Here is a 24,297-nt window from a genome sequence, read left to right on the forward strand (position 1 = left end):
ACAACACAAGGATGCCCTCTCTCACCACTCCTATTCAACATAGTATTGGAAGTTCTGGCCAGGGCAATTAGGCAAGAGAAAAAAATAAAAGGTATTCAAATAGGATGAGAGGAAGTCAAATTGTCTCTGTTTGCAGATGACATGATTGTATATTTTGAAAGCTCCATTGTCTCAGCCCAAAAAGTTCTTAAGCTGATAAGCAATTTCAGCAAAGTCTCAGTATACAAAATCAATGTGTAAAAATCACAAGCATTCCTATACACCAATAATAGACAAACAGAGAACCAAATCATGAGTGAACTCCCATTCACAAATGCTACAAAGAAAATAAAATACCTAGGAATCCAACTTATAAGGGATGTGAAGGACCTCTTAAAGGAGAGCTACAAACCACTGCTCGACGAAATAAGAGAAGAGAAAAACCAATGGATAAACATTCCATGCTCATGGATAGGAATAATCAATATTGTGAAAATGGCCATACTACCCAAAATAATTTATAGATTCAATGCTATTCCCATCAAGCTACCATTGAATTTCTTCACAGAATTGGAAAAAACTACTTTAAATTTCATATGAAACCAAAAAAAGAGCCCGTATAGTCAAGACAATCCTCAGCAAAAAGAACAAAGTCAGGCATCACACTACCTGACTTAAAACTATACTACAAGGCTACAGTCACCAAAACAGCATGGTACTGGTACCAAAATGGATATATAGACCAATGGAACAGAACAGAGGCTTCAAAAAAAATGTCACACATGTGGAACCATCTGATCTTTAACAAACCTGAAAAAAAACAAGCAACGGGGAAAGGAAAAATGGTGTTGGGAAAAGTGGCTAGCCATATGCAGAAAACTGAAACAGGATCCCTTTCTTATACCTTATACAAAAATTAACTCAAGATGGATTAAAGACTTAAACGTAAGACCTAAAACCATAAAAACCCTAGAAGAAAACCTAGGTAATACCATTCAGGACATAGGCATGGGCAAAGACTTCATGACTACAACACCAAAAGCGATTACAATAAAAGCCAAAATTGACAAAAGAGATCTAATTAAACTAAAGAGCTTCTGCACAACAAAAGAAACTATCATCAGCATGAACAGGCAACCTATAGAATGGGAGAAAATTTTTGCAATGTATCCATCTGACAAAGGACTAATATCCAGAATCTACAAGGAACTTAAACAAATTTATAAGAAAAAACCAAGCAATCTAATCAAAAAGTGGGTGAAGGATATGAACAGACACTTTTCAAAAGAAGACATTTATGTGGCCAACAAACATATGAAAAAAAGCTCATCATCACTGGTCATTAGAGAAATGCAAATCAAAACCACAATGAGATACCATCTCATGTCAATTAGAATGGTGATCATTAAAAAGTCTGGAAACAGCAGATGCTGGAGAGGATGTGGAGAAAATGCTTTTACACTGTTGGTAGGAGTATAAATTAGTTCAACCATTGTGGAAGATAGTGTGGCAATTCCTCAAGGATCTAGAACTAGAAATACAATTTGACCCAGCAATCCCGTTACTGGGTATATACCCAAACGATTATAAATTATTATACTATAAAGACACATGCACATGTATGTTTATTGCAGCACTATTCACAATAGCAAAGACTTGGAACCAACCCAAATGCCCATCAATGATAGACTGGATAAAGAAAAAATGGCCCTGACTAGAGTAATTTTCTTTGGGGCTTGGGAATGAATTCAAGCAGGAATATACTAAAACAATATATCTATACTGTTATGCATTCAGTAGTGGGGCCATAACAATGGAGGTTTTAGTGGTCCAGAGTGACCCGTGCATACTTGTGTTTGGGTAAGAGTGCTAGTGAAGTTGGCTTCATGCCCCAAGCCAAAGAGGATTGTCTGTTTCTCCTTTGTATTAGGTTCCTAGTGCTACCATAACAAATTACCACAAACTAGGCAGCTTAACCAATGGAAATTTACTGTCTCAGAGTTCTTAAGGCTATTAGTACAACATAAGGTATCAGCAGGGTTGGTTCTTTTTGAGGGACTGTCAGTGAGAATCTGTTAAATGCCTCTATTCTAATTTCTGGTAGTTCATTGGCAACATTTAGTGTTCCTTGGCTTGGAGATGCATCACTCTGGTCTCTGCTTTCATCCCCACATGACTTTTTCTCAGTATAATTGTCTCTTACCTAAATATCCTGTTTTTGTAAGGATATTATTCATATTGGACTAAAGCCTACTGTTATGATCTCATTTTTACTTGATTACTTTTGTAAAGACTCTATTTCCAAACAAAATCATGTTCTGAGGCACTAGGGTTTAGGAATTCTACAAATTTGGGGAAGATAGTGGGGACAATTCAACCTATAACAGTCTACTCTCTGATTCTAAATAGTCATGTTCTTCCCACATGCAAAATACATTCACCCCATCACAACATCTCCAAAAGTTCAATGCTATTTCCAAAATCTTCTCTAAGCATCATCAACTCAAAGTTCCAAATTTCATCGTTTAAATCATTTAGATAATTATGGGAGAGACTTGAGATATGATTCATCCTGTGCAGAAGTCCTATTCGTTTGTGAACCTGTAAAACCAGACGTTGCATTATCTGCTTCCAAAATGCAGTGGTGGGGCAGGCATAGGACAGACATTTTCATTCCTAAAGGGAAAAATTGGAAGAAATAAAAGGGGTCACAAGTCCCAAACAAATTCAGAATCTGGCAGGGTAAATTTCTTTAGATTTTCAGACTTGAAAGTAGTCCTCTTGGTTCAATCCCCTGTCCTCTGGGCCCAGTGGGGTATGGCCCTGCCTCCTTTGATGTAGGTGGTGACCCACGTCTTCAAACAGAAGGGGCAACAGCCCACCCATCTGGCCTGTGTCTTCTGAGCTCTTGGTGACAGTAGAAGCCCCACTGGTATTGGGACCATCCTTAGGGTCATTGTTCCTTTCTCTTGAAGGATAACACAATTGCAGCAGAATAGTTTATTGACCTGTTCCCTGTCTATAGAATCTTAGCAATCTGAAAGTCAATTTCTATTTCATCCTTTCTCTATCTCCTTCAGTTCAAGTTGTCAGGATTTCTGCTGAGATGGTTGATTAGATCCACAATTCACATATCTCATCTATTTAGCAAATAGTTGTGCAGTCATGTCCTTGGTGTTCTTTCCACAATGTGCTTTCTTATTTTTTTTCAATACTGATAGGCTGAAGATTTTCTGAATTTTATGATATGTTTTCATTTTGCTTAACAATTCCTTATTTGATTTATCCATTTCCCTCTTGCATCTTACTATAACAGAAAAGAGAAACCAAGATGTGCCTTAAACACTTTACATAGAATCTTCTCAGATAAATATCCAAGTTCATTGCTTACAAATTTTACTTTCCACCCAACAGACAGAATTCAGACAAGCTCTTTGCAATTTTATAACAAAGATCACCTTTCCTCCAGTTTCCAATATGTTCTTCATTTCCATCTGAGACCTCACTAGAAGCACCTTTAACATTCATATTTCTGTTGACATTCTGTTCATGACAATATATGTGTATATCTAAGATGAGAGAAGCTTTCTCTGTAGTTCTTCCCTTTTCTTTCTGAGCCTTCACCAGAATCACCTTTAATATGCATATTTCTACCAACAATCTCTTCAAGGTAATCTAAGTTTTTTCTATCATACACCTCAAAACTCTTGCATCCTCTACCCATTACCCAATTCCAAAGTCATTTACACATTTTAAAATATTTGTTACAGCAGTGATCCACTTCCCAGTGGTAGGGCTACCATTACAAACTACCCACAAATTGGGTGGCTTCGACAACAAAAAATTATACTCAGCGGGCTAGAAGTCTGGGACCAAGGTGTTGACAAGGTTGGTTCCTTCTGAGAACTAGAGGGAAAATCAATTCCATGCCTCTGCCCGAGCTCCTTGTGGGTTGCTATTTTTGACATTCCTTGGCTTCTATATGCATCACCCCAATCTCTGCCTTCAATTTCGCATGTCATTTTCCCAGTGTGTGTGGGTGCTCCAATTTTCTGTTTTTATAAGGACAACATTTATATTAAATTAAGGCCCACTCTAATGACTGCATTTTCATTTATCTCTGTAAAGTTCCTATTTCCAAATAAGATCACATTCTGTGATACTGAGGGTTAGGATTTCAACTTATCTGTTTCAGAGGGGCACAATTCAACCCATAACCCTCCAATCATAGTGTTAGGGATTACGGAGATCACAGTTAGTTGTGCACCAAATCCAAAAGGCCCAAGAAATGCAGTGCTCCTCTATATCCCTATTGAACTTTTACCTTATATAACAAGGTAAAAGAAAAGAACAACCACCGTTCTTCATAGGGACATAGGGACCTTGGCCTAATACTTAGTCTTGTTTAGTTTTGAAAGCTGAGACATCAGTTAAGAGTTGAATGAGAGTCTCCAGTTCTCCTGCAGCTTCACTGAGAGGAGCAGAAGGAATAGCACTTTATTAATCAGGATCCATTACTTTGTAGACCCTAGCAGACCACCCTCTAGGGCACCATGGCTCACTACCTTGCCATGAGTTCCTTGATGGGAGAGCCCATCAATTTCCTCTTTGAGAACCCACACATAAGTAACCAGAACCAGCGATCTTGTTGTGAAAGTGCTTGCCCAGATGGTCCTGGAGAGAGCGTGTGATTACAAGTTTTACATCACTCTTTCTGCCAGCCAGCCAGTTGTTGCTATCTGTGCAGCAGCTCCTTTTTCAATTCTGATGATTTGTCATCAGTGAATATCTGGATTGTGTCACAGACTGATCAGCATGGCCTTATGAGGAGGTTTAATTGAGTTCAATAACCAGTAGGAGTAAAACGAATGAACCTAAAAAACTGAGTCTCGTTAACAGTCTCAGCTACCACCAGGGTGGCTCACAGGGAAGCTGTATACATTGGAAGAATAGTCCAACTATGTTTTTTAAAGTCAAGGAACTTATTGTGTTGGACCAAATCTTTCTAAGCTCAAGTAATATCCAGCTGAGAATGTAGATGGTTTTGGATGCTTGCAGGCTTTCATCCCAGTCCTCTCTTCCTCCTCCTCTTTAGGCAAAGTGGCTCCTAATAGTATACTCTGGAAGTGGGGATCTATAATGATACACCCCACAAGATGACACTCTCACTAAGTTTTCCTTCTACATCATGGAGGTGAAAAACCCAAGTCTCTAAGATCACTTCAGATAGATGGGTGAAGTAACTCCAAAGGGTTCTACATTCTTTTGCATTTTAGGCATGAGTCTCAATAATTTGCTGCATCACAGGCTGTCTTTCAGTGTCAGAGACATGCTTAGAGCTAACACTGGTAACTGGGTGCAGCTCAGCAACTCAGGGTCTCTGATGACTTTTATTGCCATTGCCTCTCAGATTGTATTACTAGGTAGGGATTGCTTCCCCAGCTTTCCTAGAGTTCCTCTTTGGGGTTTATAATTTAACCCACCAAGCAAGCTCAGCCAAGGAATTGGAAGCTAAAGGGAAGGATGATTAGTTCTCCCTGAGACCTGAAAAGTCTTATATAAACAATCACTAGCATTCCCCCAAAGCAACCCCAGGGCCCACAAAATACTTCCTGAGACACATTGTCATGGCTGGCGAAGTGCTCTAATGGGACTCCCAGACTCTTGCAAAGGATTCATTACCATCATCCATGAGTGTCCCATGCATTTCTCTAACATCTCCCAAAAAATCTCCATGGGATCCTCAGGGTTCTTTTCCTTTCTAGAAAGGCAACATATTTACTGGTCAACTCTGCTCACTGTACCACTTTGTCAGTGAGAGAGCTGCCAGTTATTGAGTTAGTCAATTAATATAACAAGTCAAACTGAAAGGAATAATTAAGCCTTTTTTCAGATACTGTGATAATATAAGCAAGAGTCTATGCAGGAAAGGGCCCAGCTTTAGCAGAATTCCACTTTTCCCCATTAAAGGAACCAGGTGAGTGGCAGATGTTTTATTTAAAAATGGGGGGATCATTTCATTGCCACGGGAACCCCAAATAAAAAGTTCTTGCCATTATATAGATGTGGCATGTGGAGAAGACCAGGCGTGGAAAAGTACTGAACACTGTCAGAAGAAAGTTGTCTTCAAGGCTCCCCAGTAATGTCATCTAAGCAGAGTCCCCTGAATAATACAGTGCCTTAGTTGAACTCTCTACTCCCTCACAAGAAGGACTCCAAATGGAGGGTTCCTGAGCTAGGTGTGCAGAGATGAGTAAGAGCATGGTTGGTCTGGAGAGATCTGAACCCATACCTGCACATCCGTACAGAGACCACAGTGCACTGGCTCTATGTTACATCCAGTGTGGGGTGGAAAGCTGTCTTCCAGGATAACTGCCAGATAATACCTTTATACTTGTCTATGGGTGTGCCTGAAAGATCACACACAAGATTTTAACTTGAACCCATACTCCTTAGAATACACATATATATTTATGTGTATATATCTACTTACATGTACATACACATGTTTATGTGTATATATTTATACATAAACATGCACGGGCACATATGCATGCATGTGTACATGAATACACATATTTTAGAAATCATGAGACCTCTTGGACACCTTTAATTTTAGTGTCTCAGGGCTTATTCTTGACTTCCTTCATTTTGTATGTGTGTGTCCTTTCTTTTGTATTTTGAATCCTGACTCTCAAAGCATCAACCAATTTATGCATTTGCTCTATCCTGTAATACTTTGAAACTTACAGAATTGCTTAGCATATACTACTACAAAAACAAACATACTAAAAGAATTTCATGATTTGTTTGCAGTCTGCCCCCAACACTCTTGCCCAAGACTGAGGGTATGTTTCGAATACTGTATTTATTAGTTACATGAATTAGTACTTGTTTTTTGTTCCATGTAGTAGGTTCATTTTATTAAGTTTCCTTTCAGTTTTAGTTCCTGCTTCTTATCCTTATTGAATTAATTTTATTTTTAGAATATTGCGTTCATGCATTTTGCATTGCTGTAAAGGAATACCTGAGGCTAGGTAATTTATAAAGAAAAGAGGCTTATTTGGCTTATGGTTATGCAGGCTGTACAAGCATGGTACCAACATCTGTTCAACATCTGATGAGGCTTCAGGAAGATTTTAGCTATGGTGGAAGGGAAGGGCATGTCACATGGCAAGAGAAGCAAGAGAGAGATAGGGGACATCCCAAAATCTTCATCAACAACCAGATCTTATGTGAACTCCTTGCCATAGAGAGGGCACCAAGCCATTTGTGAAGGATCTGCCCCCATGACCCAAACACCTCCCACCAGGCAATACCTCCAACCTTAGAAATCACATTTCAACATGAGATTTGGAGGGGACACATGTCCAAACCATATCAAATATGTAGAACATTATCCTATCTCCAAAAGTAAATATTATACAGAAGATATTCTTAGAAGAATATAATTTCTGCCACAGTCCTTCTCTTTGTATTCCCTTCCTTTTTCCTACCCTGTTGTCTTGTAGATAACCAACTACAGTGTTTGCTTCCTTATTTTACCTGTGTCTTATTTTGAAAAGGTTAATATTTCTCTATTTCTATTTTTTTCTGATTGGTTATTTCTGACCCAAAAGTTACCATCCCAGATATCCTGTTTTTAAGATTATTTTTCACTTAACATTATCTTCTAGAAATCCCTCCATGTTAGTTTATAGAAACGTTTATTATTTTTACATAATATGTATAGTATTATGTATAGTGATATGTAGAGTATTTATAGCATATTATAATTTACAGTATATATCTTTGTTTATTGAGTCAATATATTATACTTGAATATTTAGGTGTGTTGAATATTTTGCAATTACAAATAATATGGTAATGAATAATGTGCATACAAATTTTTATTGTTTGGTCTATTATTATTATTAACCTACAGTGTAAATAACCCATGAATTCTGAAGACCAATAGAAAATATACTTGATGCCTTAGAATATTTATGATATAATGAGACAGCTTTTGTAATACCCATTAAAACTATTTTCATCATTTTAATGTCAGATTTCAATTATGGTGATTTACTTATAATTTTATAAAAATGAGAAAAAATATTGCTGTATACTTGTTATAAACTTCAAATATAGAGATTTCACAATAGATTTGTTTTTTCATTTTGCGGACTAAATACATCTCTTTATGTGGCTCATTTTGTAGTACCAGATAAAAATTCTATGTTTGTTCATCAAGATTCAGTGTCAAAACTCCAAATGCAAGAAAAGAAAAAAGTAACTCCTGGAAGGGAAAGGCGTAATAGTAAGTGTAGTAATTATAGATAACTTTAAATTATTTTAAAATTGAACTTATCAGAAGATCTTTTTCTTTGATTCCTGAATGTGTATTTCAGCATATATTTTAAGGAAATTGTAGACTTTGCCTGAAGTATGAACACCTTAAGGTAAGTAGAGAGCAAAAATGAAAATGTTAACTTCATGTTGGAATTTCTGGTCATAAGATTATTTCACAGCCATTGGACAAGCACTCAATATCTATCAAGGCCCAATAATTGGCCTACAGTATCTCAAAGAGTGTACCTTTCAGCTGACTCTGGGAGATTACAGTTTCCTGGAGATTATACCCAATGATCACTTATCACGTGTAGCGATGTTGTTCTTCTCTAGCCTTCAGTCAACAAACTGAGAGGTTGTTGAGATCTGTAACTCAAAGAGCAAGTGGGAATTACAGGAGCCAAGGAGAAGGATAGTCCTGAAGGCTTGTTGGTTAGCCCTAGGGCATTTTGTTAGTTGAGCGCCACACAAAGGTAAGGTCTTCTTGGTACTCTCATAGATGGGTGGCCATCCCAAGTTTCTTGTGTGGTGGGGAGTGTTAAAGTGTCCATGACCAACAATGATTGAGCTTCCTTTTCATTTTAGGGGATTGAGAGGACCAAAAGATAGGCAGTCATCTCCTCTGGAATGCGATGTGCTCCTTCCCAGATTACAACACAAGGATTTCACTTTAGTGCTAAGTTTTTGTATGTATTAATGGCCCAGCCAGTCTTTATTAGTTGGTGCCTGTGTCTGGACCCACCAGGAAAATGCTTTCAATATAGTAGAAAGCTAGTGTACCCTCCAAGAGCAGAAATTTTTCCAGGTTACGCCCTATCCATGGATGATAGATAGTTGGGGATTTTGGGTAGTCTTGTCGAAGGACATTAGTGATATATTGCAATCTACTCCACATGAGAATACACTGATCCTTATCATTGGTGTGGACAGGGATGCTGAAAAAGGAATTTTGTATATCAGTTGTTGTATACTAAGTTCTTTTCTCTCAGGCAGTAATGTCTATGACAGTCACAAAGTCAGGTACTGCCAGTACCCAGGGCTGCACTGTGGCATTGAGCAGCCAATAATGCATTGAGGCTGTGTGCATCTGAGGTCATGTGCACAGGTCAGATGGAGCTGTTCAATGGAGGATTAGTCTCACAGAAAACTTTGTCATCCTTAAGTACAGCAGTGAAGGCATTTATTTCCTTTTTTACCCCAAGCAATCAGTATTGTTTTTGAGAAACAACAGCACAAGGTAGTCTGGTAGGTTCATGGCCTTTCACATGCCCCACTAAAATGACCCTAACTGAGCAATTTTCTTCAGTGCTTGTGGGCAAAGGTGAGCAGGTGTTCACTTAGTGATATATTTATAACAAAATATATTGTGTAGTGTGCACTATAACAGTAGAATTTGTAATTGGCCAAAGAGACCCACCCAAAGTTGGGTCTAGATAAAGTCCCCATTGGTGGTGACCTCAGACTTCAAACTAGAGAGAATTATCAGTTTCCCCTTCATTCTGATGCTGGAGTATATATTCATAGTCACTTATATACCAGTATCCAAAGGCCCACGAAATATAATTATCCACACCTTCCCATTTAACTCTGAACCGGGTCCCTACTGGGGATTTGGGACTTAGCCTAACCCCTGGTCTTGTTCATTGTTGGAAGATGAGAGTTCTCAGTAAAAATTAGAGGGGCTCATCAATTCATCTCCAAATTCACAGGGAAGGGTAGAGGGAGTAATATTTTATTAATCATAGAGTCCTCAATGTGCTGACCCTAGTAGGGCCCATCAACTTCATTGTTTAGTAGCCCGATTTAGAGATTGTCTCTACATGCATCATTCAGGAGAGGGCGCTTGATTGCCATTTTATTAGGTTGGTGCAAAAGCAATTGCGGTTTTTGCCATTAAATTACTTTTGCACCAACCTAATACATCACTTTCCTGCTGGTCAGTCTTTTCTACCTCAGGAACTGCTGCTTTTCCCATGCCTGAAAATTTTTCAGTTAAGTTCTGGATTTTGTCACAGAACATATGACCTGACCTTATGCGGGAGTTTCATTGAATTGGAAACTCAGCAAGAGTGGCATGAAAGAACCTAGAAATTTGAGTCTGGTCAACCACCTCCTCTATTGTTCTTACTCTTGATTGTAGAACCAAAGGACTACCAGCGTTGTGATTCACAGGGCTGCTCTAGCCTCTGCAAGGGTGGGCCAAACATGATTTTAGTGGTAGGTTCATCATGGGTATGCCCAAGTGAAAAGAGCCCAAGCAATTACTAAGCTGAGGAATGAGAGGGTCTTGAAGTTGGCATCTCATATACCCCCTTTCTTTCTCCTCCTTGAGTGAAGCTTCTCTGTCCTGATACTCTGAAGGAGGGGATCTGTAGTGACTCATTCCACAAGGTACCACTTTTTCTCATTAAGTTTAAGAAGAATACCTAATGTTCTAAGGTGCCTTCGGTAGATAGGTAAAGTGATCTCAAAAGGTTCTACATTTAAAAAGAAATCCTTTACAATTTAACCATGAGTCTCAATACTTTGCTGGGACATAGGCTGTCTATCATTGCCTGGTAGCTGTTTAGAACTAACAGCAGTCCTTGGGTGCGAATTAGCTCACAGGTTCTCTGGAAACTCTCAGCCCCATCTCCATATAATTATATACTGTAATTATACCATTGTTTGTGGCAATTACAAATAATGCTATAATGAATGAGCTTATGCATGTGCATTTTCATTGTTTGACCTATGATTATATATTAAGCTAAAGTATAAATCATCATGTAATATGTAAGTATTTTGATTATGTATTAAAGTGTAAACTTATGAATCCTGGAGACCAATATAAACTTTATTTGATGCTTCAGAATATTTATGAAATAATGGGTTAGCTTCCATAACAGCCATTAAAACTATTCTATTTTTGTGTCAGATATAGCATTATGGTAATTTACTTATAACTTTATAAAAATAAGAGAAATGTACATGTTATACATTCATAGATTTATTTTTCCATTTGGTGGACTAAATGCATCTCTTGATATAGCTCATATTGTAGTACCAAATGAAAATGTGGTTTCTGTTCATCAAGATTCAAAGTCAAAACTCCAAATGCAAGAAAAGAAACAAATAAATCCCGGAGTGGAAAAGCACAAAAGTAAGTATAATAATTATTGATAACTTTAAATTATTTTATATTGAACTCATCAGATCTTTTCCTTTGATTCACCAATGTGTACTTCAGACTATATTTTATCAACTTTTGACTTTGACCTAATGTGTGAATACCCTATGATAACTAGAGAACAAAAGTAATGATACTTTTTGGTTGGTATTTGAATGGTCGTTAATTACTAAGTAGTATCACTACCTCCTCACATGCTCATGAAAACTATTCATATGATTTTCTCATTTGACTCCCATGGGTGGAAAGTCTGATGATTACTTGGCATATCCAGAAGTTCTATTGCACATCTATCTTTTTTTTCTATTTAGCATTTCCTTTTGAAATCCAAAAAAAGGATATATCACTTGAGCATCTGTTGCCTGAGGAGAAAGTTTTATTATCAAGAAGAGAATCTCAAACCAAAAAACTTCAAGCTAAAGTAACTTCAAGAAAAAGTAAGTAATTATTTATAAATCTTATCAATTATTTTTATTAAATTCAGGAGAAATTTGTTCTTGGTTCATAAATATGCCTTGAACCATATGCTTCTTTTGCTACTTATTTCCATCACATTACTAGATCTTTATTGATGACTTGTTTCTTTTACAATTACTGAGTTACCTGTGTCAAATCTGCCACTTTGTGGATTTCTCTTTCTTCTTGTATAAGTATCAGGTTTTGCTTTGTATCTTATAATGCTCTATTTTTTTGTGTGTGCAAGTAAACTTAAATTTATATTCTTCAAAGACAGAACAGTGTTTTCCTTATGAAAGGATTCACTTTACCATTTTCATAATTTTTGTTTGTTTTCCTTAATAACTACTTTATCTGTTATTATGGCTCCACAAACTTTCTTCCGGTTGGTATTTGCTTGATACATTTTTTCATCCTATTAACTTCTTTGTTTCTTTGTGATTTTGCTATGTCTATTGTAAGAAACTTATAATTGTGTATACTGTTTTTAAAATCAGCTTGAATTTTAAGTTCTGGGGTACATGTCCAGGATGTGCAGGTTTGTTACATAGGTAAATGTGTGCCATTGTGGTTTGCTGCACAGATCAACCCATCATCCAGGTATTAAGCCTAGCACCTATTAGCTGTTCTTCCTAATGCTGCCCCTACTCCTGCCCCCTACTCCAGACAGGCCTCAGTGTGTGTTGTCCCTGACGTGTCCATATGTCTCGTTGTTCAACTCCAGCTTACAAGAGAGAATATGTGATGTTTGGTATATGCTCATATTTAGTCTGATATTTTTTCTTTTAATTATCTCTTATAACCATACATAATCTAATTATTGATTTTTTAGGTGCAATTATATCATTTTTCTTGGCTTCTCCTATTTTTCCTACATGGTATGTTTCTTTCACTCTCTTTCTACTCTATTTTTTATGATTATACATTTTTCCTTAGCAATATTTGGTACCAAAAATTTTAAGCTTTACCTAAAGTATGAATATAATAAGAAAAGGAAAAATTTTAAATATACAAGTATTTATAATAATGTTTATAGTAGTAAATAAAATAATGTTTACAAATAAAATATATTTAATACCCATGTATATAAAAATTAACAGAACAGCTTTTGGCACAAGTAAAAATGTATTTTTATGCTTATATTTTAACTAGACACCGATGTGCTTATATCATTAAAAAAAGACAAAATATCATTGAGTAATTAATATATATTGTGAATCTAGAGGTTGCACCATAGATTCAGTTCTCTAGTGCTTTTAAAAGCCTTCCTTCTTGTAGTCCAGAAAAAGATGAGGTATCAGAGGAAAATCTTTTGCCTGCAACTGGAGCTGCTAGAAAGAAGAGATTCCATAGTAAATATGGAAATAATTAATATTATTAAATTATTTGTAATTACATTAATGAAATTTTAATTAAACAGAATTTTGTCCATGAATATGTATTCTGCTACAATGTTATAGGCATCCACTGAACTCATTTTTTGTTGTGTTATTTAAATTTATTTCTAGATTTCCTTGGATCTTGATTATTCTATCAATTATTGAGAGATGTATATTAAATTATCCCACTATGTGGATTTACCTATTTCTTCTTACAGTACTGTCCATTTTCCTTATACTGTCTACATTATTAGATGTATACAAGTAAAAAGTTAGGTTTTCCTTATGAACTCAACCTTTTATTTTTATGAAAGGGATCATCTTAGTCTCTAGTAAGGTCTTTTGACTAAAAGTCTATTTTGTCTGACATTGACATAATTACTACAGAGTAATTTTGGTTAATGTTTGCATTTTTTTCAGTCATATCTCTAATAAAGAACTTATAGTTAAATTGTTTATCAGTTCAATGTGTGTCTTTGTTTTTAGAATATGTAAAATATGTAATCCATTTACAATTATTGTACTTACTGATATATTTGGATTTAAATATTTTGGGTGGGGGTGTTTTTCAATTTTTTTTGTTTGATTCAGATTACTTTCTATTTTCTTTCTTTCTTTATTTTGGAATTACTTTTAATCAGTTTAATTATTCAGTGTGTCACCTGTGTCATAAAAAACTTTTAAAAATGTGAGTACACTTAGTAAAATAAAGTCTAATTTCAACTTTCTAAGTGTATGTATGAAGTAACAAGAGTGCCTCCACATACATTCAGGAAGAGTACTCTGATGGGTTTTGCATTTACCTTCATGATTCATTTTGAAAATGCATCAGAGGTTTTATTGTGTGACATTTATTTAAATTGTATTGACTAGTGTAAAGTCTTATAAAACTGATAGGGCCAGGCACAGTGGCTCACACCTGTAATCCCAGCACTTTGGGAAGCTGAGGCAGACGGATCACAAGGTCAGGAGACTGAGACCATCCTGGCTAACACGGTGAAACCTCGTCTCTACTAAAAATACAAAAATTAGCTGGGCGTGGCCACAGGCGCCTGTAGTCCGGGCAACTCAGGAGGCTGAGGCAGGAGAATTCCTCGAACCCGTGAAGTGGATGTTGCAATGAGCTGAATCGACTCCTGCACTCCAGCCTGGGCGACAGTGAGACTCTGTCTCAAAAAAAGAGAACAAAACAAAACTGATAGGAAACTTTGAATGGTTCTTTCTATATATTAATAATTCAGAGACTTTACAGTAAAGTGTTTTTCACTTTTTATTGGGTTAAAAGCCTTTCTTTATGCAACTGAGAAGATGGATGAAATAGTAGATGAAAATCTTCCACCTGAAATAAAGTTTTAATTTTAAAAAGCCCATCTCAAATTACAAAACTTAGTACTGGCAGAAAAGTGAGACTTCAAAGTAAATACAATCATTAAGAATATTGTGTAATGATTTTAGTTAAAATTCTCTCCTTTGTTTATATGTTCAATCATAAATATGATTTCTATGTGTCATGTATACATATATGTGTATATCTAGAAAATGTGTGTGTGTATATATGTATATTCTCCATTGTCGTTGATTAATTATATTTTTCATGTGTTCTGAACTTCATTGAGTTTCTGTTTATTTTATCATTTATGAGAAAGGTATTTTAAATTCTACTGTGATTACTTATTTCTCTATCTCTTTGTAGTTCTGCCAGTTTTTGTTCTGTTTCTAAAGCTTCTTTATTATATACATAGACATTTTAAATTGTTAAGTTTTCTTAAGAGTGCCGAAACTATTGTCTTTATGGTGGACATTTTTAAAAATAGACTTAATTTTTGGATCATTCTTATGTTCACAGTAGAGAGGAAGATAGAGATTTCTCATATACCACCTTCCCCCACCTACATGTAGCCTCACCCACGATATGATGGACATTTTGTAGTAACTTTCTTTGCCATTGATCTGTCAGGTATTAACATAGCATCTTTTTAATATAAGCATTTGCAGAACACAGTTTTTCATCATTATACTTTCAACCTTTTTGTATTATTATAGCTTAGCTGTATTATATGTGTTAAATGTATTCTAGTTATTTTTTAAATCCAATGTGGTAATCTTTGAATTGAAAATATAACATTTAACACATTCATATTTAATGTAAGTACTGATATTTTGTGGGTTAATATACTATCACTTATGTTTTCTGTATTTCTTACCTGATCTGTTTTTGAATCTCCTTTTAAAGTTTATTTTTAATATGTTTTTATCATTTTTATTACCCATATCTGTTATAAAAATTTAACTTTATTATAAAATATGAATACCTTATGAAACCGTTTTCTTGAAAAGTTCTATATTTTTACACTTTACATACTCAGCCTATAACTCACTGTCTCAACAACGTGGTATTTGATTATATTATTTCAAAACATGAGAGGAAATATTGAGGGATAATTGATATGTATTTTGAATCACAGAGGTTTTTTTTGATAAATTCATTTCTCTATTTAATGGATTAAAAGCATCTTTTTTGTAGCTCAGAAAATGGAAGAGGTATTAGATGAAGATTTTTTACCTGAGGATAAAGTTGCATTTTCAAAAAGGAAATCTCCAGCTAAGATATTTGGAGCTATCAAAATGGAAACACTAAATAGTATGATAATTTTAAATAGCATTGATTTATTTTTAATTAGAGTAAGCTGAAGAATTTTGTTCTTAGCTTTGTGACTGTTTAGTCAGTATGTCTTTTGTATACATCTATTAGATCAATGTATATGTTTATTGTTCTGTTCAGTCCTTACTTTTTTCTTTGAAGTTTTTCTGTTTGTTCTGTATTACCAAGAGATGTATGTTAATTTCTCCCACTGTGATTATGGATTTCTCTATGCCTTATGGTAGTTCTGTCAAATTGGTTTATATATTTGGACAATATCTTATTTATTTATTGTGTACAAATTTATACTTTTTACCTGGTAAATGGAGACTGTTTCTTAATCTCTGAAAATGCATTTTGTTTTATACAAATCAAAACCGTAGTGAGATACCATCTCATACTAGTCAGAATGGCTATTATTTAAAAGTCAAATACAACACATGCTGGCGAGGTTGTGGAGAAAAGGGAACACTTATACACTGTTGGTAGGAGTGTAAATTTGTTCAACCATTGTGCAAAACAGTATGGTGATTCTTCAGAGAGCTAAAAGCAGAACTACCATTCAACACAGCAATCCCATTACTGGGTAAAAACCCAGAGGAATATAAATTATTCTACCATAAAGATACATGCACATGAATGTTCACTGCAGCACTATTCACAAAAGCATAGATATGGAATCATCCTAAATGCCCATCAATGACAAATTATCTGGATAAAGAAAATGTGGTACATATACACCATGGAATACTATACAGTCAGAAAACAGGACAAGATCATGTCTTTTGCAGGAACATGGATGTAGCTGGAGGCCCTTATATTTAGCAAACTAATGCAGGAACAGAAAACCAAATACTGCATGTTCTTATTTATAAGTGGGAGCTAAATGATGAGAACTCATGAAGACAAAGGGAACAAAAGACACTGGGGTCTACTTGAGGGTAGAGGGTGAGAGAAGTGAGATGAGCAGAGACGATAACTATTGGATATTGGTCTTAATACCTGGGTGATGAAAAAATCTGTACAACAAACCTCCATGACATGAGTTTACCTGTGTAACAAACCTTCACAAGTACCCCTGAACCTAAAATGAAAGTTAAAAATAAATAGGCTGGTCGCAGTGGCTCACACCTGTAATCCTAGCACTTTGGGAGACCGAGTCGGGCAGATTGCCTGAGCTCAGGAGTTTGAGACCAGCCTGGGCAACATGCTAAAACCCCATCTCTACTAAAATACAAAAAATTAGCCAGGTGTGGTGGCACGCGCCTGTAATTCTAGCTACTTGGGAGGGTAAGGCAGGAGAATCTCTTGAACCAGGGAGGTGGAAGTTGCAGTGAGCCAAGATTGTGCCACTGCACTCCAGCCTGGGTGACAGAGTGAGACTTCGTCTCCAAAAAAGAAATAAAATAAATAAATTTTTAAAAACGCATTTTGTTTTAATGTTTATCTGATATTTGTACAGCTACATATGCTTTCTTGTGATCAGTATTTACACAGTCTTTTGTAAACAGTTTAGAAAGAGGCTCTTGGTACCTATATGGTTTCAGTAATTTTTTCACAATACTCCTAAACCACAAAAGAAGTCCAACAATTTCTTTATTAATTAGGTGCAAAACAACTCAGTGCCTGTTAGATACTGCATAACTTTTGTAGGGACATATATTTTCTACACAAGTAAAAACCAAGGAGCACGATTGCTCTATCATATAGTAATACTATATTTAACTTTGTAAGAAACTGTTAAACTGTCTTCAAAGTAGCTGTAGTGTTTTGCATTCCTACCAGCAATGAGTGAGAGCTCCCATGTTCCTTGCCAGTTTTTGTGTTTTTAATGCTTTGGATTTTAACCATTCTGATAGGTTTGTAGTGGCATCTCATTGTTGATTTAATTTACAATTCCTTAATGACATATATGTTGAACATCTTTTTATATGTTTATTTGCCATCTATATATCTTTTTTGGTATCTCTTCAGCTCTTTGCCATTTCTTTCACAGTGTCTTTTACAGAGCAAAATGTTTTTATTTTAGTAAGTATAACTTATCAATGTTTCATTCATGGATTGTGTGTTTGTTGTATCTAAAATGCCATCACCAAATTTAAGGTCACCTACACTTCTTCCTTTGCTATCTTCTAGGAATTTTATAGTTTTGCATTTTATATTTAGATCTATGATCCACTTTGAGTTCATTTTTGGTAAGGTGTAAGGTCTTAGATTAGATTCATTTTTTTCTTACATGTGGATGACTAGTTATTCCAACATTATTTGTTGAAAAGACTCCTTTCTCTATTGAATTTCCTTTGCCTCTTTGTAAAAATTTATTGACTCTATGTATGTGATTCTTTTTATCTCTCTTCTGTTCCAGTTGGCCTATTTGTCTATTGTTTCACCAACAGCACACTGTCTTGATTTCTGTAGGGCTACAGGAATTTTTAAAGTTGGGTAGTGTCAATCCTCTGATTTTGTTTTCCTTTAATATTGTGTTAACTCTTCTGGGTCTTTTGCCTTTCCATTCAAATTAGAATCAGTTTGTTGATTCCATTTTGATTCCCACAGAATGGCTTGTGGGAATTTTGATTGAGATTGCACTGAAATGAGTTGAAAAGAACAGACAACTAACAATATTGAGACTTCCTATTCTTTAATATGGACTATTGCTCCATTTAGATCTTAGATCTATTTATTCTTTGATTTCCTTAATCAGAGTATTTTAGGTTTTTTTACATATATCTTATACATATTTTGTTAGGTTTATAACTATCTCATTTTTTTGATGATAATGTAAATGGTATTGTATGTTTAATTTGAAATATCACTTGTTCTTTGCTGGTATATAGGAAAGCAGTTGACTTTTGTATATTAACCTTGTATCTAGCAACCTTGCTATAATGGCCTATTAGATTTTTGTTGTTGTTGAACAAAAATAATTTTGCTCATTTTATATTTCTTTTATTCTTTTTTATTGTCTTACTGCATTAGTTAGGACTTCCAGTACAATGTAGAATAGGTGTGGTGAGAAATGATGTCCTTGATTTATTCCTTTTCTTAGAGAAAAAGCATCTGTTTTCTCATGATTAAGATGTTAGCTATTTGTTTTTTGCAGATATTCTTTATGAAATTGAGGAAATTTCTACTATTCTTAGTTTGCTGATAGTTTTTAAAAATCATAAAAGGGCTTTGGATTCTGCCAAATGATATTTCTTCATTTCTTATTGATCATATAATTTTTTCTTTAGTCTGTTGATGTGGTGGATTACATTAATTGATTTTTGAATATTGCATGAGTGTTGCATACCTGGGATAAACCCAGCTTAGTTATGGCACATGATTCTTTTTATACATTGTTGAATTCAGTTTGCTAACAATTTATTGAGGATTTTTGTATCTTTATTCATGAGAGATGTTGGTTTGTAGTTTTTTTTCTTATAGTACCTTTATCTACTTTTGGTAATAGGGTAATATAGTTTAAATGTATTGTGGAATGACACTGTACTTTGTACTTTTGTTCTTTTAAATTTGTTAAGGTTTGTTTTATAGCCCAGAATAAGATCTGTCTTATTAAATGTTCCATAGAGCTTGAGAAGAATGTGTATTCTGCTGTCGTTGAATGGAGTAATCTGTAAGTATCAATTAGATCCAGTTGATTGGTGATGTGCCAAGTTCAACTATATTCTTAGTGATTTTCAGCCTGTTGGATCTGTGAATTACAGTTAGATGGTACTGAAGGCTGCAAATATAATGAATTTGTATGTTTTCTTTGCAGTCCCATCTGTTTTTGCCTCATGAATTTTATTGCTATGTTGTTAGGTGCATGCTTATTAAGTATTACTACGTTTTCTTGAATAATGACCTTTTGATCATTGTGTAATGTCCCTCCATATCTCTAATCATTTTTCTTGCTCTGAAGTCCACATTGTCTCAAATTAATATAGCTACCCTAGCTTTGCTTTGATTAGTTAGCATGGTATATCTTTCTCTGTTCCTTTACTTTTAATCTTATTGTTTTCATATATTTAAAGCCAATTTCTGGTAGACACCATAGAGTTGGATTTGTTTATTCACCTACCCTGACAGCCTCTGTCTTTGAATTGATGTATTTAGACCATTCACATTTAAAGTGATTATTGATATATTTGCTTTAATATCAACCATATTTATGGCTATTTTCTCTTTATTGTCCTAGTTCTTTGTTTCTTTTTCACCTTCCATACCTTTCCTGCCTTCTCTGGCTTTAATTATATATTTAATATGATCCTATATCTTCTCCTTTCTCAGGGTATCAGTTAAATTTCCTAAAATTTTGTATAATGGTTGCCTTAGAATTTGCAATGTACATTTACAGAATATCCAAGTCCACTTTTAAATATCACTATATCACTTCACGGATAATGCAGATATTCTGATTTCAGAGAATTCCCATTTCCTGCCTTTTGTCACTTATAAGATTCCTGTCATTTCACTTATCTATAAGCTATAATCACGGAGGACATTGTTACCATTATTATTATGAATAGTCTGTATCTGTTAGATCAGTTAAGAGAAAAGAATATAAAATAATTTCTTTCTTTCTTTTTTTTTTTTTTTTTTTACAGGGCCTTGCTTTATTGCCTAGTCTAGAGTGTCGTGGTGTGATCACAGCTCACTGCAGTCTTAACCTCCCAGGCTCAAGTGATCTTCCCACCTCAGCCTCGAAGTGAGGTGGGACTACAGACACATGCCACCATGCCTGGCTAATTTTTGTATTTTTTGTAGAGATAGGCCTTTGTCGTGTTACCCAGGCTGATCTTGAACTCCTGGGCTCAAGCAATCCATCTGCTTTAGCCTCCCAAAATGCTGGGATTATAGGCATAAGCCACCATGCCTGGCGTTTTTTGCTTTTATTCCTTGACTAACATTTTTTCTCTCTTTATGTAGAGCTGTGTTTCTGACATGTATTATATTCCTTCTCTCTGAAGAACGTTTAAAAATATTTTCTTCCAATGCAGGGATACTGGCAACAAATTACCTCATTTTTTTTCTGAGAATGTTTTTATTTCTCTTTAAGTTTTGAAGGTTCTAGGTTGGTTGTGTTTTTCTTCAATGCTTAAATATTTTAAATATTTTAAGTTTTTCCCACCTCTTTTATCTCTCAAGATTTTCTTTTTGTCTTTGATTTTCTGTAGTTTGAATATAGCAAATTATTAGGTCTAGACATTTTTGCTATTGACAATTTTTTATGTTCTCTGAGCATCTAGGATCTGTGGTTTGTTGTTTACCATTAATTTTGGAAAATTCTTAGCCATTATTATTTCAAGTATTTCTCTTTCTTTGCTTTTTCTCCTTCTGTTACTCTCATTATGTATGTATTATAACTTTTGTAAGTTTCCCAAAGATCTCAAGTATTCAGTTTTTTTTATTTTATTATTTTTTCTCTTTTCAATTTTAGAAGTTTCTAATGACACGTTTTCAAGCTCACTGATTCTTTTTTGGTGGTGTCCAGTATACTGATAAAAACATCAAAGGCATTCTTAATTTCTGTTACAATGTTTTTTATTTCTAACGTTTCCTTTTTTTCTTAGTTTTTCTAGCTTCCTGCTTACATTATCTATTTCTTATTACATGTTATCTACTTTTTCTATCAGTTGTCTTAATATGTTAGACATAATTATTTTAAATTTCCAATGTGATATTTGAAAAATTCTGCCATATCTGAGTTTGATACTCATGCTTACACTGTCTCTCCAGACTATGTTTTTTTTTTCTTTTTTATTATACTTTAAGTTCTAGGGAACGTGTGCACAATGTGCAGGTTTGTTACATATGTATACATGTGCCACATTGGTGTGCTGCACCCATTAACTCGTCATTTACATTAGGTATATCTTCTAATGCTATCCCTCCCCTCCTCCCCCCACCCCACAACAGGCCCCAGTGTGTAATGTTCCCCTTCCTGTGTCCAAGTGTGCTCATTGTTCTATTCCCACCTATGAGTGAGAACATGCGGTGTTTGGTTTTCTGTTCTTGTGATAGTTTGCTGAGAATGATGGTTCCCAGCTGCATCCATGTCCCTGGAAAGGACATAAACTCATCCCTTTTTTTATGGCTGCATAGTATTCCATGGTGTATATGTGCCACATTTTCTCAATCCAGTCTGTCATTGATGGACATTTGGGTTTGTTCCAAGTCTTTGCTCTTGTGAATAGTGCTACTATAAACATACATGTGCATGTGTCTTTATAGCAGCATGATTTATAATCCTTTGGGTATTTACCCAGTAATGGGATGACTGGGTCAAATGGTATTTCTAGTTCTAGATCCTTGAGGAATTGCCACACTGTCTTCCACAATGTGTGAACTAGTTTACAGTCCCACCAACAGTGTAAAAGTGTTCTTATTTCTCCACATCCTCTCCAGCACCTGTTGTTTCCTGACTTTTTAATGATCGCCATCCTAACTGGTGTGAGATGATATCTCATTGTGGTTTTGATTTGCATTTCTGTGATGGCTAGTGATGATGAGCATTTTTTCATGTGTCTGTTGGCTGCATAAATGTCTGCTTTTGAAAAGTGTCTGTTCATATCCTTTGCACACTTTTTGATGGGGTTCTTTGTTTTTTTTCTTGTAAATTTGTTTGAGTTCTTTGTAGGTTCTGGATATTAGCCCTTTGTCAGATGAGTAGATTGCAAAAATGTTCTCCCATTCTGTAGGTTGCCTGTTCACTCTGATGGTAGTTTCTTTTGCTGTGCAGAGGTTCTTTAGTTTAATTAGATCCCATTTGTCAATTTTGGCTTTTGTTGCCATTGCTTTTGGTGTTTTTAGTCATGAAGTCCCTGCCCATGCCTATGTCCTGAATGGTATTGCCTAGGTTTTCTTCTATGCCTAGGTTTTATGGTTTTAGGTATAACATTTAAGTCTCTAATCCATCTTGAATTAATTTTTGTATAAGCAATAAGGATAACCAGTTTCAGCTTTCTACATATGGCTAGCCAGTTTTCCCAGCAACATTTATTAAATAGGGAATCCTTTCCCCATTTCTTGTTTTTATCAGGTTTGTCAAAGACCAGATGGTTGTAGATGTGTGGTATTAAATCTGAGGGCTCCGTTCTGTTCCACTGGTCTATATCTCTGTTTTGGTACCTGCACCATGCTGTTTTGGTTACTGTAGCCTTGTAATATAGTTTGAAGTCAGGTAGCGTGATGCCTCCAGCTTGTTCTTTTGGCTTAGGATTGTCTTGGCACTGCAGCCTCTTTTTGGTTCCATATGAACTTTAAAGCAGTTTTTTCCAATTCTGTGAAGAAAGTCACTGGTAGCTTAATGGGGATGGCATTGAATCTATAAATTACCTGTGGCAGTATGGCCATTTCATGATACTGATGCTTCCTATCCATGAGCATAGAATATTCTTCCATTTGTTTGTGTCCTCTTTTATTTCATTGAGCAGTGGTTTGTAGTTCTCCTTGAAGAGGTCCTTCACATCCTTTGTAAGTTGTATTCCTAGGTATTTTATTCTCTTTTAAGCAATTGTGAATGAGAGTTCACTCATAATTTGACTCTCTGTTTGTCTGTTATTGGCGTATAAGAATGCTTGTGATTTTTCCACATTGATTTTGTATCCTGAGATTTTGCTGAAGTTGCTTATCTGCTTAAGGAGATATTGGGCTGAGACGATGAGGTTTTCTAAATGTACAATCATATAATCTACGAACAGGGACAATTTGATTTCCTCTTTTCCTAATTGAATACACTTTATTTCTTTTTCCTGCCTGATTGCCCTAGCCAGAACTTCCAACACTATATTGAATAGGAGTGGTGAGAGAGGGCATCCCTGTCTTGTGCCAGTTTTCAAAGGGAATGCTTCCAGCTTTTGCACATTCAGTATGATATTGGCTGTGGGTGTGTCATAAATAGCTCTTATTATTTTGAGATACGTTCCATCAGTACCGAATTTATAGAGAGTTTTTAGGATGAAAGGCTGTTGAATTTTGTCAAAGGCCTTTTCTGCATCTATTGACATAATCATGTGGTTTTTGTTTTTGGTTCTGTTTATATGCTGGATTACATTTATTGATTTGCATATGTTGAACCAGCCTTGCATCCCAGGGATGAAGCCGACTTGATCATGGTGGGTAAGTTTTTTGATGTGCTGCTGGATTTGGTTTGCCAGTATTTTATTGAGGATTTTTACATCGATGTTCATCAGGGATATTGGTCTAAAATTCTCTTTTTTTGTTGTGTCTCCACCAGGCTTTGGTATCAGGATGATGTTGGCCTCTTAAAATGAGTTAGGGAGGATTCCCTCTTTTTCTATTGATCGGAATAATTTCTGAAGGAATGGTACGAGCTCCTCTTTGTGCCTCTGGTA

At 35.4% G+C, this 24,297-nt stretch overlaps 1 protein-coding gene across 1 annotated transcript in view; it reads left to right on the forward strand.

Annotated features, from left to right (window-relative positions):
• The window catches only part of CCDC7 (coiled-coil domain containing 7), a 442,752-nt gene that overhangs the window by 278,949 nt on the left and 139,506 nt on the right, over window positions 1-24,297 (forward strand). The window contains exons 28-30 of the mRNA XM_028826154.2: window positions 8,180-8,278; window positions 11,342-11,452; window positions 11,791-11,916. Of these exons, the coding sequence (XP_028681987.2) occupies window positions 8,180-8,278; window positions 11,342-11,452; window positions 11,791-11,916 (336 nt within the window). The remainder of the gene's footprint in view (window positions 1-8,179; window positions 8,279-11,341; window positions 11,453-11,790; window positions 11,917-24,297) is intronic.

The sequence above is a fragment of the Macaca mulatta genome, chromosome 9 (assembly GCF_049350105.2).
Source record: "Macaca mulatta isolate MMU2019108-1 chromosome 9, T2T-MMU8v2.0, whole genome shotgun sequence".
Classification (NCBI taxonomy): domain Eukaryota; kingdom Metazoa; phylum Chordata; class Mammalia; order Primates; family Cercopithecidae; genus Macaca; species Macaca mulatta.